The 16,495-nt window shown below is 48.8% G+C and overlaps 1 protein-coding gene across 3 annotated transcripts in view; it reads right to left on the minus strand.

Moving 5' to 3' along the window:
• The window catches only part of POLDIP3 (DNA polymerase delta interacting protein 3), a 26,777-nt gene extending 10,402 nt beyond the window's left edge, over positions 1-16,375 (minus strand). Inside the window, exons 1-7 of one of the 3 annotated variants that reach the window (XM_045292719.1) lie at positions 16,311-16,375; positions 7,882-8,272; positions 7,177-7,260; positions 6,050-6,145; positions 4,178-4,357; positions 3,024-3,101; positions 15-144 (exon numbers count right to left, since the gene is read on the minus strand). In XM_045292719.1, the coding sequence (XP_045148654.1) occupies positions 15-144; positions 3,024-3,101; positions 4,178-4,357; positions 6,050-6,145; positions 7,177-7,260; positions 7,882-8,272; positions 16,311-16,360 (1,009 nt within the window). In that variant the 5' untranslated portion in view covers positions 16,361-16,375. Of the gene's footprint in view, positions 1-14; positions 145-3,023; positions 3,102-4,177; positions 4,358-6,049; positions 6,146-7,176; positions 7,261-7,881; positions 8,273-12,558; positions 13,031-16,101; positions 16,251-16,310 lie in introns of those variants that run through there. The other 2 variants (XM_045292713.1, XM_045292721.1) reach the window with 2 other exon arrangements.
• Between the last annotated feature and the right edge of the window lie 120 nt (positions 16,376-16,495).

Below are 16,495 nucleotides of genomic sequence, written 5' to 3' on the forward strand. Positions count from 1 at the left end.
TTTTCCCGACTTACCATCCAAACACCTGTTGTTGTACTTCTTATATGCCGTGATGGCATCGTCCTTCTTCACAAAGACCACCTCTGCCACCCCAGGATGGACCAGCCGAGCCCGTTTAAGGGCTCCACACACACAGAAAAGCTCCTGAAAACAAGAGGGGTAGGGGGGATTTGAGGCAGCCAATCTGACTACGTGCCACCCACAAGCTCTGGGAGCTCTGGGCTGGTTGGTGGCTGTACTCCAGCTGTATATGCCCAGCCCCCACCATTCCAACAGGTTCCATTTTAGATAGTGTCCTTCTGATGCTTACAGGATCAGATAAGGGGGCAAGCTGTGCTGGCGGTAAGAAACGAGCCCGGGCTCATAAACCTTGATGTATTTATGACTTCAGCAAATCACCAAAATGTCCTGCCCAGTGTCCACTCCCTCCACAAGGACAGCTGTTAACAGCTCCCTCAGAGAGCTCTATGAGAACGGAAGCATAGGCTCATCGAAGATAGACAGTGGCTAGCACATCACATGAGCTGTATTAGAAATACAAATTCTGGAGCTCTATCCAGAGTGATCAGCTGTCCCAGTGTGCATGAATGAATCAGAGTTCCCCAGGACATGGGGCTTTCAGTAATAAAACTGGGACAGTCCTTGGCAAACCGGGCCTGTTGGTCACCCCAAGACAGTTAGACGGAGGCTTGATCCCTGGGGATCTGCCTCCATCAGCTGTGTGACCTCCAGTAGGTTAAGTTCTCTGAGGCCATTTTGTCTTGTGAAAATAGGCAGAAAAGGATTAGCCTAACCTATTTTCCAAAGCTCAAACGAGTTGATTTAAAAGAGGCAGTGCCTTCTACAAAAGTGTCATTATCCAATCCCTTACTCCAATCCTCTCTTCATTTTACACAGACTGAAGCCAGAGAGGACCTAGGTCTGGACTGGACAGCACAGAAAGTGACTAGCAGCCAAGTGTTTCTTTAGCAAACTACCCATCCCAAGGTTGTGGTGCGAGTCACAATCGAAGGCTCATGAAAAGGCCATAGAAACTAAGCAAAATTAAGATCTGGATCTCAGTACTAAGTGAGATACTGATTCCATTGCTGTTTAAATATTGCATCGGGGTTTCAAATGTGGGTGGAAATCCAGAATTTTTTTCACAGACATTTTGAAGTCCCCTCATACTTCTGAAGAAGAGTCGTGAGGCTGATTATATTGGCCATTTTCTCTAAGTGGTGATCATTACAGATCAGTAGTTTTCCACAATTTCTTATCTTAAAAATCCTATACACAAGGGTCTGGCATGTGCTCAGTCAATGGCAGCAACTATTTCCATGATCAGAGGAATCAGTTCTTCATAAAATGCCACATACTACACAAAGTAGGCTGACTCCCACTCACACGTGCACTAGCATGCTTGCTAGAAAAGAGACCACCTGCTGAGCCAAAGGTCAGAGCAGTTGTGTTTCACAATTAAAACCTTTAACCAACAGTGTGGGCTCCTTATTTCAAATTCACTGCCATGGAGTCAATGCTGACTCATAGCGACCCCATGTGGTTTTCTGAGACTGTAAACGTTTACAGGGTTAGAAAGCTCAGCCTTTCTTCAGCGGAGATGCTGGGAGTTTTGAACTGCTAACCATGTGGATCAGAGCCCAACACATAACCACTAAAACACTAGGGGGCTCCAGGGACTCTGACATTTTGGCTGAGAAAGAGGCTGGATTTTCAGTTATATTCATTTGTGATCTGTTGACTCAAGAGTTAAAACGTTGTCTGGATTTTTAAACTCATCAGTGAAGGGGAAAAGGAAGTCTTGAAAGCACCTGGCGTCTCCAAAAAGTACCTGAATCTACTTTCACCTTCGACTGGATCCAGTGAGGCAGGACAGAGGGTGATCCAGTCAACCACTTACTCAGCACCAGTTTATCTCACTCCTTCCACATCTCATCATGTAAAAAAAAAACCCAGAGGTGGCAGGAGATTCTGAAGGTTTGCAAGAAGAAAACCCTGCCACTGGCTAGTGCACAATAAGAACAGAGGATCCCCCATTTAGGACCCATTCAAGTAGATACCTCAACCTTGAAATGCAAGCCAGGTGCCTGGCCCTGCTTCAAAAACCATGCAGCAAAGCGCTGACCTTTCAAAGGATGGGAGTTAGGCCTTGGCTGGAGTCTGGGAATTTAAGATTTCAGGAGGTTTATACAATTCACCAAGTTGATACAGTGGTTCATGGTGTTCAAATTGTCTGGTTTATTCTAGACATGCACTTTCCTTATGGGAGTAGGGAATTTTGTTAAGTGCTGGGTAAAGGGGGTCTTCCTTTACTCAAAAAATAAAAACAACCTGTAGTCACTGAGTCAATTCTGACTCACAGCAAGCCTCGAGGACAAAGCAGAATTGCTCCTTTGAGTTACTGAGGCTGTAAAACTTTATAGGAGCAGAAAGCCTGGCCTTTCTGCTGCTGTCTCCCTGACTAGTCAAAAGCCCTGGGCACTGAGTTTCCAGTAGCTTCCATGGTAGACAACACATCACATAGGTTGCCACACCTCGTTGCTAGGGAATTAAGTGTTGTCTCCACTGGGGACAGGAGTCTGGAAGCTAAAACCTAGTTTGGCTCCCCTGGACTTTTCTGCTCCCTGTGCCTTCTCCCTTTGCTGCTTGCTTTTCTTTCTGATTGTTGGACTCAATCTGAGCCACGAGGACAACTATATGCTGAGTCACCCTAGCGATCAGGCGGCCTCAAACTACGGCCCGCAGGCTACATGCGGCCCACCGAGGACATTTATCCGGGCTGCCAGGTGCCCCGTTTTTTTACTTCAAAATAAGATATGTGCAGTGTGCACAGGAATTTGTTCAGTTTTTTTTTTTTAAACTATAGTCCAGCCCTCCAACAGGTCTGAGGGACAGTGAACTGGCCCCCCTGTTTAAAAAGTTTGAGGACCCCTGCTAGAGATCATCAAAGCTGGAAGGGGTGATAAAGACCCCTGGTACAGAAGCAGGCTGAGATTTCAAAGGTGGGCAGGCCCAGTACTCACCACGATGTCCTCTTCAGTGACTCGAGGGTGCAAATTATTCACAGTCATTTTGGTACCTTCCAGGGGACTGAGGACAGGCTGCCACATAGACAAGAGCATCTGTCATTATCAGTGGTCAGAAAGCGGATGTGCACTCATACCAACAAACCTCATTCCAGGACAGGCCCAGAGGGAAATATCAAGTATCACAAGGGTCTGTCACATAAGGACCTTCTGACCTCAGCCCCATCCCATCTCCACCCCATTTACTAAGAAAACAACTTCTAGGGGAAGGTGGGGTAGAAAGGGGGAACCGATCACAATGATCTACATATATCCCCCTCCCTGGGGGATGGACAACAGAAAAGTGGGTGAATGGAGACAGCAGTCAATGTAAGACATGAGAAAATAATAATTTATAAATTATAACGGGTTTGTGAAGGGAGGGAGGGGAAAAAATGAGGAGGTGATACCAAGGGCTCAAGAAAGAAAATGTTTTGAGAATGATGATGGCAACAAATGCACAAATGTGCCTGACACAATGGATATATGTATGGATTGTGATTAAGAGTTGTATGAGCCCCCAATAAAATGATTAAAAAAAACAAAACAAAACATTCATCTCACAGATTCTAGACCCTTTCAGGCCTTAAGAGTCTCTGGCCTAGAATGCTATTTTATTTCAAAACCCACACAGCTCAAATACCACTGTCTCCTTGAGGCCTTCCCATTTCCCAAGTGGACCGAGAGACTCTTTCCACAGTGCTCCCCCAGCTCTCTTCTCAGTAGACCTGAACTATAGCACTGGCCATGATGGTCTTTCTGCTGCTCTGCATGTGCTTTGAGGGGCAGTGACTCTAGATCAGTGGTTCTCAACCTGTGGGTTGTGACCCCTCTGGGGGTTGAACGACCCTTTCAGAGGGGTCGCCCGGTTCATAACAGCAGCAAAATGACAATTATGAAGTAGCAATGAACATAATTTTATGGTTGGGGGGGGTCACCAAAACATGAGGAACTGCATTAAAGGGCCACAGCATTAGGAAGGTTGAGAACCACTGCTCTAGATGCACTGTGAGGATAAGACAGTCTACGCTTAGAGCCCAGCACCCCACCGACCCCGCACAGGCTGACTCTCCACCAGTCTGGGCACTTCCTATACTTCACCTTTAACTCACCTCAACCAGAGGCAGCTCTTTTGGGGGTTCGTCCTTGTTCACCAGTGTCCGGGACATGTTGCTCATGGGTTTTGTTCGAACAGAAGAGGGAGGAGCAGGAGCTGTGTAGGCATCATTTTGGACCACTTTGGTGAGAGGGAGGGCCTTTGGCAAGGACAGCTTGAAACTGCTCAGGCCAGGCTAAACAAAAAAGCAGAAAGAAATATCAGAAGCTGAACCAGGCCCTCTTCAGATGAAGCCCCAAGAGGCTGCATACCAGCACACACCTTCGGTGTCTCAATTCTAGTTCAGGTCTGGAGTAAAAGAGGCTGTGGCTGACAGTGACATCCCAAGGGGCCAAGAAGGGAAGTAGGGTGCAAAATCAGAGCCCAGACATGTGCTCTCAAAAGCTGCTTTCCACGGTGCTTTTTGGCAAGAAGCTTCCACCCAGCCCTGACCTGGAAACTCACCCAAAAATCACAGGCTCTCCCATACCATTTAGACTATGGAAACACCATGATTTAGGGCTAGCCAGAGGCAAAACGTTGGGGTAAAGTTTATGCCCAGATACGCTTCTAGCACAACAGGTAGACCACCAGCTCCAGGCTGGCTGGGCCCAGGGACCCTTAAGCACCAAGCATAAACCTGCTGGGGACAAGCTCCAAAGGGACTGCCCACCCCCATCAACTCTCAGACTGTTGGGGACATGCCAGCACAGCTGCACTACCATACTTGGGATGAGGTTCCCTGGGTAAGGCATAACAGTAACTTGCTTTGCATAGGTGTGTTTGAGGAAAAAGATGGGTGAAGATGAAGTGGCAGGTGGTCATAGCAATTGAGAGCAGGGCTTACCAGTCGCTGCTCCAGGAAGAAACAAAACAGCCAGAGAGGCAGACCAGAGAATGGGCAGGGCTGATCTGTTCAGCTTCTCCAAGCAGCGAGGGTCAACATTCCCAAGCTGCTCTCTGAGTCTCAGGAGCCAGTTTGGTGTCATGCTTAAACACAGGGGCCCAGGAGCCAGGAGGCTAACGCATGAACCCTAGTAGCTCCACTACTTTCAAGCTGGGTGACAGAGGCCGGATTATTTAGTCTCTCTGTATCCGATTCCTTTATCTGTAAAATGGGAATAATAGTACCCACTTCATGGGGGGTGTGTGTGTATGTGTACACCCACCTTATATGAATGAATATTAACAAAGCATTTAGACTGGCACCTTTTGGCTTCACACATGACTTTCCACATGCTCAGTACAGTGACCAAAACAGAGTCCTTTGACCTCTGAGGTGAACCCTGCCGGCTCTATCTCACTTTGGCAGCCCCCGCTCAGCAGCTTGGCCCTTAGGACACTCCCTGTTGCATTCCATCCACAGCCGCCGGACCTGCACCCTGACCCTACAAGCTTCCCTCCACAGATGGAATCTGGAGAAGCACCCAGGGATGACTGATGTATCTGTGCACAACCACCAACCAAGGCAACCTGGAATCAGAGAACAGGGCCAGAGCGGCTAGCGATGGAACCTACGGCATACAGGCTGTCCTGTCTCAAAGGAAAAGGAGACCCCTTTGAGAGAGGTAACTCGTGTTTTCTCTGGTCTCACACACAGTAACTGGGGCCTGCAGCTCTGCACTTTGCTAGCCATGAACCTTGAGTTAATCCCTGATACCCCCCACTGGGATAAAAGGCAGGAGTGGACCTAGTTCCAGTTCTGACAATGTTTATGACTCCAACGAAGAATCATGTCTGCACTGAAAGCCCTCCTCTCCACACCCTCTCCCATCTACCTGATAGCAAAGACAGTTGAGTGTAGAAAAACATAAAATGCTGCCCCAAATGGCAAATGTTTTATTATACATATTCTACCAGAATGAAAAATGTGAATAAAATGCCATACCGCATGGAAGTGAAAGCTGCCTGCGGCTGGGAATTTCATCTGTTTACTAGGAATGGGGGCTAGGCCATCCTCCTCTTCGTCCAAGTCATATGAATTCTGAGAATAAAGAAATAGAAGCTAGTGTGGTCTCTTAGTCAAGAGCTCAGAGCTCTTACTGCAGCCTGGAAAGCAAAGGAGGGAGATGACTGCAATTCTGACAAGAAACCAAAGGAGAAGTGGAGAAGCCTGGGGGGACAGAGGGGAGGGGCTTCAGAGCCTACCAGGCTGACTTTCTGACAAGAAGTTCTGACACTTCCAGCTCAATCAAAAGTGCCAAAAGGGAGCAATATCTATCATAAATCTTCCAAATTTTGTTTCTGTCCTTTGGCTCAGAAAGCCCAGCCCAGGGAATCTAGCCAATAGAAGTAAATCTTAAATCTCAAAGGAGACTTAGCCACAAAGATGCTCATAGTAGGATTTCTAATAGCGAAAATTAGAGGGAAACTGAATGAACTGTGAAACATACTGAATGGGCAATGCAGTTACTAAAAATGTCAATGTGAAATATCACAGAAAAATACTTGAATTGTAAAGCAAAATAATTACAACTTGACATTTAATCAGTAATAGTGACCATGAAAAAAAATAACAGGTAGGAAATGTGGGAAATTTTAATAGTGGTTGGCTTTGGGAATAAGAAGCCTGGTGGCATGTGGGTTGTGTTGGGCAACTGCAAGGTCAGCGATTCAAATCCACTAGACAGATGAGACTTCCTACTCTCATAAATAGTTACCGTCTCAGAAACCCAGACAGTTCTACCCTTTCTATAGTCACGAGTCAGAATCCACTTGATGGCAGTGAGTTTGCGGGGTTTTTCTGAGAGCGTAAACAGGAAGAACACTTTCTCTTATTCCTACCTCGTGACTATCCCATATTAAATACATGCTATTTTTATAATAAAAGAATTAATAGACTTCCAATTTTCCTTTCTGTCCCTTATGGCCTTCCTTTACCTATTAAGAGGTTTCTTCTTATTAAAACTCATCAATTGCAAATAGTCAAACATAAACATGCCCCACCCTCCACCCCCACCTTTCACTGGGACCCTCAGTCAACCCACCCAGCCCACCTCACCAAGCAGCCCCTACCTGTTTGGTCTGGTTATTGACAACGTTGATCCTCATTCCAGCAGGATGGGTGTGAAGTGGCACCACGGTCTTGTGCTGTGGGACCTAGAAACACTCCCTGGTCAGAATGTCCCACAGGAACACATGGGTTCTCTGTGAGGAGAACACTGAGCCTGCCAGATGGCGGCCAGCCCCTTTTGCCCCTTGGTGAAAGGTAATAAATAGGGTGTCTCACCGCCCAAAGCAGGAAAGCAAGGGGAACTGTCCTCCCAGAGACTGTGGGAGTCTATCTAGGGAGGACCCAAGGGACCTGCTGCTGTCACTATCAGCAAGGGTGCCGTGGAGATCAAGTGCCCGTTTGCTTTCCTTCGAAGGCCAGAGCATTGAACTACGAGCAGAAACTGGACTGACACCCGCCCCCCCCCCCCGAAAACTGGGCAATAACCCCATGGTTGCCAGGAGGAACAATGTATGGCAGGCGCCTGCCACACCTCACGTGCTCAGCCATGTTCTGTCTTCCCCCTTCCTTCTTCCACCATCATTTTCACTTGGGAAAGTCACTCTCTCTGCACTCCCATTTTCTTTTCGCACAAAACTGACATCGTCCCTCGCCCTCTACATGAAAGGCAAAGTGCTAATCTAACCCTTTAGGGAACTGTCAGTGTTGTCCCACCTGTACAGTTGTCTCTGGTTGTCTGGGATTTTATGACAAAAACCGTAACCCACCTGGATGGTTTTGGTGAGCTTCAGAGCTGGGGTCACTGTCCCGATGGGTGGGCTCATGAAAACAGCAGGAGAATTTCGCTTCAAGCTGATCTTCTCCCGAGCATCAGCTACCTGGTGTGGCTTTTGGGGCACTGTGCTCTGCTGCTTGCGGGAGTTGAGCATTTCTCGGGCATCCTGCACGTTCCCTTTGATCCGGAACCGGGCATCTTTCTGCAGAAGCTTCTCCCGGGCATCCTTGACTCCTAGCTTGAGGCGGGCATCTGACAGGCCAATCTTCTGACGGGCATCAAATCTATGCTGGAAGGCAGCAGGGCGTGCTGGATGGTTAAGAAGGCTCTGCTGGATCCCAACCCGAGACTGAACACCTCCAATTCCTGGTCTGATGTTGAGCCTACAAACAAAAAATGGTGTATTCAGTGGATCTGGGTAGCTACAGGCTCACGGCTGTGGTCACACTTGGAGAACCCTGCTGGAGCAGCAAGGAAACCTACAGAAGAAAAGCAAGAGGCTTCCCTAATGCTGTGTAAAGGTAGGGAAGGGGGGCTGGAGACTTCCACAACTCCTTACTCTGGGCTCCCTAGAGCCAGTGTTTTGAGACCCCCATTATGGACAATGCCCTCAAGCAGTGCTACTCAGATAAAATACACGGCCTCAAAATATCTTAACCCCATATACCCAAAGATCAATTTTAGTTTCCAAAGCTCTTCCATATATAAAGTCTTTCAACCAGGCTGCCCAGCACCCTATAAGGTGGCATTACTCTGCCTGTTTTTCTTTGAGAAACAAGATGAGAGGTTAGTGCTGATTAACAACCAACTGGCGGAAGCCGAGAAAGCCACCAGATGGGTCTCGTTTAGAGTCAGAGGACTAACAGATTGAAAACTATAAAGAAACCATAAAGAAAAAGAAAATCACTCTGCAGCAAGACATCAAATTCAGAAACTCTTACCACTGGGAATGAACTCCGTCAACTTGTATTAAGAGGCCCCATGTTCTCTTTCCAGTTTCCTCTGCTGACCCTTTCAGTGGGACTGGGAGTGAGACTTCTCAGAAACCTTTCCTGGGGTCTGCTGGCTTCTCCTGACTCAACCACACTAGACCGGCCCATGACCATAAACCCGAGCCACGGCTCCCAGTCAGCACCTGCCTGGGTCACCCTACTCCTCCAGCATTGTTTCCTCTGGGAAACCCTCCCTGATTCCTCCTGGGACAACCCCAGGGAGAACTTTCGCTCCCTGCTCTGGGCTGGGGCTGGGAGGGCAGAGTTGGCTCATTCCATTTCCAGAGCCCAGTGCCTCCCTCCTCTAAGCAGTGCTTAGCCTTGGCTGAGGGTCAGAAATGCCTGAGAAAACTTAAAGAAATACAGCTGTCCAGATCCCACCGGAGATCTACTGAAGCCAAAGCCATAGGGGAGAACAGGGGGTGGACACGACACGGCCTAGGCATCTACATTTTTTCATTCTACAGATGATATCAGAGAAAGGTTAGCCTGACAAGTCTCAGAACTGGCATTTTCTGCTGGATGAATAAGTTCCTATTCCCAGTCCCATTTCACTGCCCAAGCCCTCATCGTGGGCAAGTCCCCAGAACCGCCTACTGCCTCAGTCTTCCAATGACAGGATGGAGCTGAGCAGAGTGTACACACAAGCCTCTGTCTAGTACTAGTACTGGACCTTTATCTCACGACCTTTCAAATAACAGAAAAACCATCTGCTGTCTGCAAGAGGCCAGAGCAGACCTAGGCCAATGAGGCACAGCTTCAGGGTTCTTTGGGAAAATAGCAAAACTTTCTTGAGGGGTTAAATATTTTCCAGCGAGGTGGAAGAGACGGTAAAAAGGCCATTTATGGAAGTCAGTGTTATAAGAGGTTGGGGGCTGCTTGCGAATCTGCTCTATCTTCTCATTTATAGGCACTCTTAAAAAATGGAGGTGTTTGGGAGAGCAGAGTCAGAAGGAATGGGGTGTGTAGGACGGCAGTAAGCGCCACCAGGAGAAAGGAAGGAGCTATGTAACAGAGCGCACATCCACCTCCCTGATCTGGGCGCCACTCTAGGGTTCTTGGCTCACAATCTTTACTTAGTCAACTGCTTTTTTTCCATGTGCAAAGTTAGAAGCAAGATTGGGCCTATGGTTTGGGGTGAGCCCAGAAACCTGTAGCCACATTTAGGGTACTTTTTAATGCTTTAAACTCCCATACATCTACTGATGGTGCCATCAAAGAAAGCCACGGACTATCAGTGCAGACCAGGAGTTTCAAATGAAGGCGACTCATAAAATAGAGAGGGACTCTTATCAGTGTACAGGGTCCAGATCCAGATGAAAGCAAGGCTAGTAGAAAGCAGTTCCAATGGACCCATCACTCGGCATGCACTGGGCCCCTCCAAAGTCACCAAGACCAATAGGAGCATGGTGAGGAGCAGGCCTCCAGCAGCTCCCAACAGGATTGGGAGACAGTTAACTCCTGACACTAGGAAAGAGAGGTGCAAAGTGTATCTTGACACCACAGGCTACTGGACAGGCAAAGGGCTGTGGGAGAGCTAAAAGCAGGCCCAGGGCACCTGGGAAGAGCAGAGCATGAAAGGGCGGTCTGAGCGGAGGGATCCAATGTGGGGTCCGCCCTACAGCTGTGCCACGACAGTCTTTGCTCAGTTACTCTGATGGGCACTTTCCTTATTCCCTCAGTCCTCTGTCCTCCCAACCAGGAAGCCTCCAGTCTTTGGCATTCTCTGCTCTGGGAGCTCAGCACAGTAGACAAAGCATCAGCACGGAAGTGTTTTGTTTACAAGTCTGCATCTCTGGGAACTGAAAGCTTCTCAGGAGCACAGTCCACATGGCCTCGGGCCTCTGAGAGTGTTCCCCTCCTTAGTCCCTGATTTGGGATGGGGAGGCGGTGTCAGGACTGCCTCAGAGCTTCTCCCTCATGCTGTCCTGTTAGGTTCAAGGTTGAGGTTGGCTGCCCTCACCTCCATTTAGAGGGGAACAGAATCAGAGTTCGTGACATGGCTAAGTCTGGACCCTGGACCTGCAAGACTCCTGAGGCAGATCTGCCCAGCACAACTGGCTTAAATTAAGGTCCCCTCCTTCCTTCTCCTAGGCCCCAGGATGTTAAGAATGGGGAGAAGGGTTTCAGAGAGAAGACTGCCTCTCAAAGGCATCTGTCCACCCCGCCTGCACCAAGTAGCCCAGCACACTGCTAGGTGTGGCCTTCTATCACCATACCCAGCTGAGAGGGGGACTAGGGTGCCAAACCCCAGCCTGCAATGATCCCAATCCCTTGGTTTGGTCCTCGTGCAGGAACTGGAAGACAGAAGCTAGTCTCTCACTGAGCAATGGACCAGGCAGCATAAACATGCATCATACACACATCCCAATCCAAACCAGGGCCACAGAGATTCCCAATCCTCTGTCTTCTCCAAATTCCACCCCCTCCAAATGGGATATTTACAATTGGGGGGGGGGGGGAGCTGATCCCATCATGGTATAGGCCACGATGTTAAAATTCCAGAAAACTGAACATGACTAGACTCCACAGTATCTGCAAGGCTCTCAGGAAGTTATCTAATTTCACCAGTCAAGTCACAAAAGATTATAGCCAAGAAAAAAAAGGGAAAGGGAAAAAAGGTATAGGCAGCTGAAAGCCATCTTTTTCAAACAGGCACGGGAGTCAGATTCTTGAAAACATATGTCCTATCCCTGAACAGACATTGGAGAAAAGGGCAAGCTTCCTGGTTCACTCCAATTTTGTATGGTTGTTAAGCATATCTCTGCGGAAGGGATCAGACATATTCCCAGTCCTCAACGTCGCACCTCTTCTCTACCCTTGGTAAAGGCTGCTTGTTGAGAATTCTGAGGAAATTCCAGATTCCATGAGAGCTAGGGTAAAGTAACATTTGTCACAGTCATATGAAGGGGCCACTTGTTTATGAAGGACTTTAACTACAGGCCCCCAAACTCTGATATACATACCTCCTTTAAACTTTATAACCTGTGAGTTTAATATCCACATTTTGTAGATAAGAAAACTGAGGCTCAAGGCAATTTCCTCTCCCACAACCACAGAAACACAAAATGTGAAGTTTGGATTCGAGCCTCTTTGTCTAGTTAAAATGAACTCTGGTGGTATTGTGGGTTAGATGTTGGGCAACAGGTCAAACTCATTAGCTAAGGCTGCCTGCTCCCATAAAGATTTCATCTCTGAAACCTTTGAGCCAGCACTTCTTCTACCTGTCCTGCAAAGTTTATCTCCGGTTTACCTATAGTTGGGTTAATCTCTAGTTAAACCAAACCCATTGCCATGGCGTGGATTCTGACTTAGGAGAGCTTCAATTCTGAGCATCTGGAAGAGTAGGTTCACCGTGAAGGCCCCCAGTTCAGCTTTGAGTTTCCACAGATTCCACCTCCACTGAGTTCTGACCTTTGACTGGCAATGTGAACGTCTTTGACCTCAGGAAGTATTTAAAAATGGAATTCTACCAGTCCCCCAGCCAGCCCAGGGAGGGAGGGACTTGTCTGGGTGTGCCCTTGGTAGAAATTGGGGTACTGGATGGTACAGTCATGCCACGCCCTGCCTTGAACCCAATCGCATGCTCTTTTAATTCTGCAATAGTGTACATATCCCACCCAATCCAGGTCCCTTTCCCATTTCTATAGTCCCAACTGCAGCTGTGATAAACTGACCTGCCACCAACCACGATTTTGTGAACGTGACCGTTTCCTTTGTTCTCCATGTCCTATGGAAATGGCTGCATGGTTATGAATCCTTGGACACCATTATAGCCTAGTGTTGATGGGCTCCCTCATCTGGACGATTTACCTATGTCCTGGTAAGGACTTAGTAAGTGGGTCTCAATAAATTCCATTTAAATTTGGGGTCACTTTCCCCCTAAATACCCTACAGGCCAGAGTAAAACTGGTTGCCAGGGCTCCAAGACTGTATACCTTTACGGAAGCATGCAGGCTCAGGTTTATTCTTTGGAGTGGCTGTTGGGTCTGAACCACCACAAACTCCAAACTCATTGCCATCAAGTCGATTCCGACTCACAGAGACACACTACAGGGCAGGGTAGAAGTGCTGCTACACCACAGGGCTTCTCCAACAATTAAGCAGAGCTCAAAATAAGGACCAGCTTCATGAAAGGGGAGTTTTTGCACACCCCCCCTACTGATTGAGGAAAATCTTAAGATTAAACAAACAAAATTTAAATCTTTAAGATTCTAGTCACACTCAGGACCCTCCCAAGTCTACCCTATCCCTGCCCCACTCCAAGGTTGGTCAACAGTTCCCTCCTTCTGGGGAGCCACATGCCATTCAGCTTCGTGAAAAAGGCCATTAGGATGCTCTGTGCTGCCTTTTTATCTATTTGAACAACAAGAAAGGGCACATTTGGAGGAGGGAGGCAATGAGACGAGCAGGAACAGCATGGTGAAGCTACTTCCCCTCAACTGGGTGCCTTCAGTTCCCCGGCTACACCAGTCCTTTCAAGTCCTTTCGTGATGGGCATTGGGGGCATCTGTGTTACAGCTTCTGATGGGCTCCATGCCTCTGAAAAGACAGCGATTCATCTCGGCAGGCAGCAGTGCTGGTATCAGGCCCACATTAGTCCTCAGGAAGTTTTCAACTAAATACCCCTGCTGGGGAGTCGATCTCTAAAACAGAGGGTCAACTATGCTATCCTTCTGCTCCAGACCTGTCCCTAGCTCCCTAACCAAGTCCAGTCCTTCAATGGTACCTCTGGCTGGCCCCATCTCCTGCCCCTAGCCTCAGTGACCACTGTGGGGGCCATTTCATGTTTCCGACATACTCTGCACTTCTGCCTCAGCAAAATTGTTTTGTGTGTGTGGTGGGGGAAGAAAGTTTTGAACACATCTCCTAACGCCCTCAACTCCATCACATACTACAGAGTGCAAATCAGCAACAGCTCCAGGCCCTCACTAGGTATTCCAGGGAGTCTGGGAGCTAAGAACCAGTGCTACCCACCTGCAGTCCTCAATGGGGTGGCAAGATGGTAAACGCCCTACTGAACCCTGAGCTCTCACTAGAGTTCTCCCACTAGAGCACCCCCCGCCCCCCATACAGAGGGTCTGTATGCTGCAGGGAATGCCTCTTCCTCTAGGCTTTGCCAGTGGAGGGCAGGGTGGCAGGCAGTTCTGGACAGATGTCTAGTCCAAAGGACTCATGCCCATGGAAGGAGCCCAGAATTATTCCAATGTGAATACACGTGTTTGGGGTGACTGGTCACTAACCAATAGGTTGGAGCCCACCCAGTGGCACCTCAGAAGAAAAGCCTGACCACCTTCTGAATTACTTCTGAAAAAACATCCACTGACAACCCCAAGGGCACACGGCTCCACCCGACACACCAGGTCACCAGGAGTGGGGAGCAACTAGACGATAACGGGTTTTACACAAAGATAAGCACAGAATTCCCATGTCCTCTGCCAGTCTGGTGCAGGCACTTCATTTTAAAACACCATTCTTTCCCCCCACGAAATGTCAATTCCACCCTCAAGGTCTACATTTCCTCCATCTTATTTCAACCAGGAAACAAGTGATGAGTGCCAAGACTCCCTGGCATGAACTGAAAATGTGGCCTCACACCATCTCTAAGGCGCCATGGACTCCCCACCAGATGGAGCATCTGGCCAAAGCTGCCGACCCCGACACACTCAGGCTCACAAAGACTACCCTCTTGACCTAACATCTGGGGATCACGGAACAGACAGTTATCCAAACAGCAACCTGTTTCTTCTACCTTAGACTCTCTGCCTTTCCCCTCCCTTAATCCAATCACCCCCCAAATAGCAAAACATTCCCAGACTGAAAATTACACCATATTCCTCACTTAAAAAGCCTTCTTCAATGATGGCAATGAAAGCTAGCACTCTTGGGTGCTTAGCATCTGCCAAGCTCTTCCCAGAAGCACTGTAGTTATGGTCACTTAATCCTGACAATAAGCGAATAAAGTATGCAGTACCCACATTTCCTAAAGAGCCGCACCAAAAGCGTCTACGATCACATGAAGGTGAGGAACAGCTGGGAATTGAACCGTGCAGTCTGGTTCTAAGGCCCAAAGGCTAGCTACCTTTCATACCTCCCGCAAGGGGCACGACTCATGATAAGGCCACAATTTGCTGAATGCTTAGTATGCAGGCTGGTTAGACATTACGATTACAAGCTTTCAAAAACACCCTTGTTCTCTCAGATCCTCACTTCCAAAATGACAAAGAAAAGGAGAGAAAAGCAGTGTGTCCAAAAGGGCCTGACCTTGCGCAGCCTGGTGCTGAGGAAGAGGCAGCTGGGGCACATTCTGAGAACCAAACTGCCCTCACCTCACACAAGCTCCTACTAAGAAGTTCTTCATTGGAAACTGTGCAGGCCACAGTTGTCAGGGACACTAGCCAAATGAGTGTTTTTGACACCCAGGCCCCTACCAAGGTATGGGTGAAACAACATTGTAATAGCCAGCTTCAAGTAGCTGAGCTGAGCTCCGTGGAGTGGTTTTGTTTGAACTCTTTCTGTAAGTGCTGACCTGTTGCCATTTATTTTTGTAATTGGCGATCTTGCTTGTATACCCTTTTCCTACTTCTTGAAGATGTTTTTATGAAGCCATGCACCTCAGGACAGAAACTGAACAAGTATCTGGCATCTGCAGCATAAAAATAAGTTCAACAAGTTCCGGTTTCTCCATATAGCATAACACTACCTGCCCCTATATCTTGTTTATTCCACAGTATAAAACAAACCATTTCTAATCATTCGAAGTCAAGAATGGCTTAAGCAATGGCTGACACTGTCTGCCAGCAATACACTTCGCTGGGATCTCATGAACAACATCGCTGTGTGAGTAGGTGGTCAGGAAGGCCCAGACACCCGCACTCCGTTTTGGACCTGCGGGAGCTGCCCCACAACCCCCACAACACGGAAACCAACTGGAAAATAACAAACAAGCACAATCCCAGTTAATCCTCTCCTCCGGATGGGCCCTCCTACGGGGACCCATCAAAACAAACTGAGCAGTCCGAGGCAGGCAGAGCGGGGGAGGCACCGAGCCATCCTGCGGACCTGGCTCTGCCCCGGGTCCCCCCTAAGCCTCAGCACAGCAACTCCTTTCAACAACAACCGAGGATCTGGGGGCCCAGAAGGGTCCCAGGTGGCAAGAGCAAGAGCCTCTTCTTCCCCTCCCCCTCCCCCCACCCAGTTACTGGGAGAGAGGGTCTCACAGAGAAGACGAGGACACCAACAAGTGCAGCATCGCCTTGACCCAGAGGCTTGGTGGATTCTGAGGGGGTGGCTGTGGAGAGAGAGTGGGGGGTGAACATGTGGCTTCTAGCCACATCGGAGACACTCTGAGCCCGCTGTAACCAACGCGTCACATGCACTGCGGTCTCCCCAGGGTGCAAACCCATCCGAGGCGCGTTAGGGCCCTCACCCTAGGGCGCCAGGCATCTGGAAAACGAAGCAAGGGCAGGCATCTAGCATCTCTACACAGCGGGGCAGTGACTGAGGGCCCGGCTGTGAGCACAGATCTGGGGTTCGACCCACCCACGCACGGCCGCTGGGTCCCCGGGTGCCCCGGGCAGTCGGCCGGCCTGCACTGGGCCGACAGGGGGCCGG

Source organism: Echinops telfairi, unplaced genomic scaffold (assembly GCF_000313985.2).
Source record: "Echinops telfairi isolate 266 unplaced genomic scaffold, ASM31398v2 ScPeMD7_2;HRSCAF=8, whole genome shotgun sequence".
Taxonomy (NCBI): domain Eukaryota; kingdom Metazoa; phylum Chordata; class Mammalia; order Afrosoricida; family Tenrecidae; genus Echinops; species Echinops telfairi.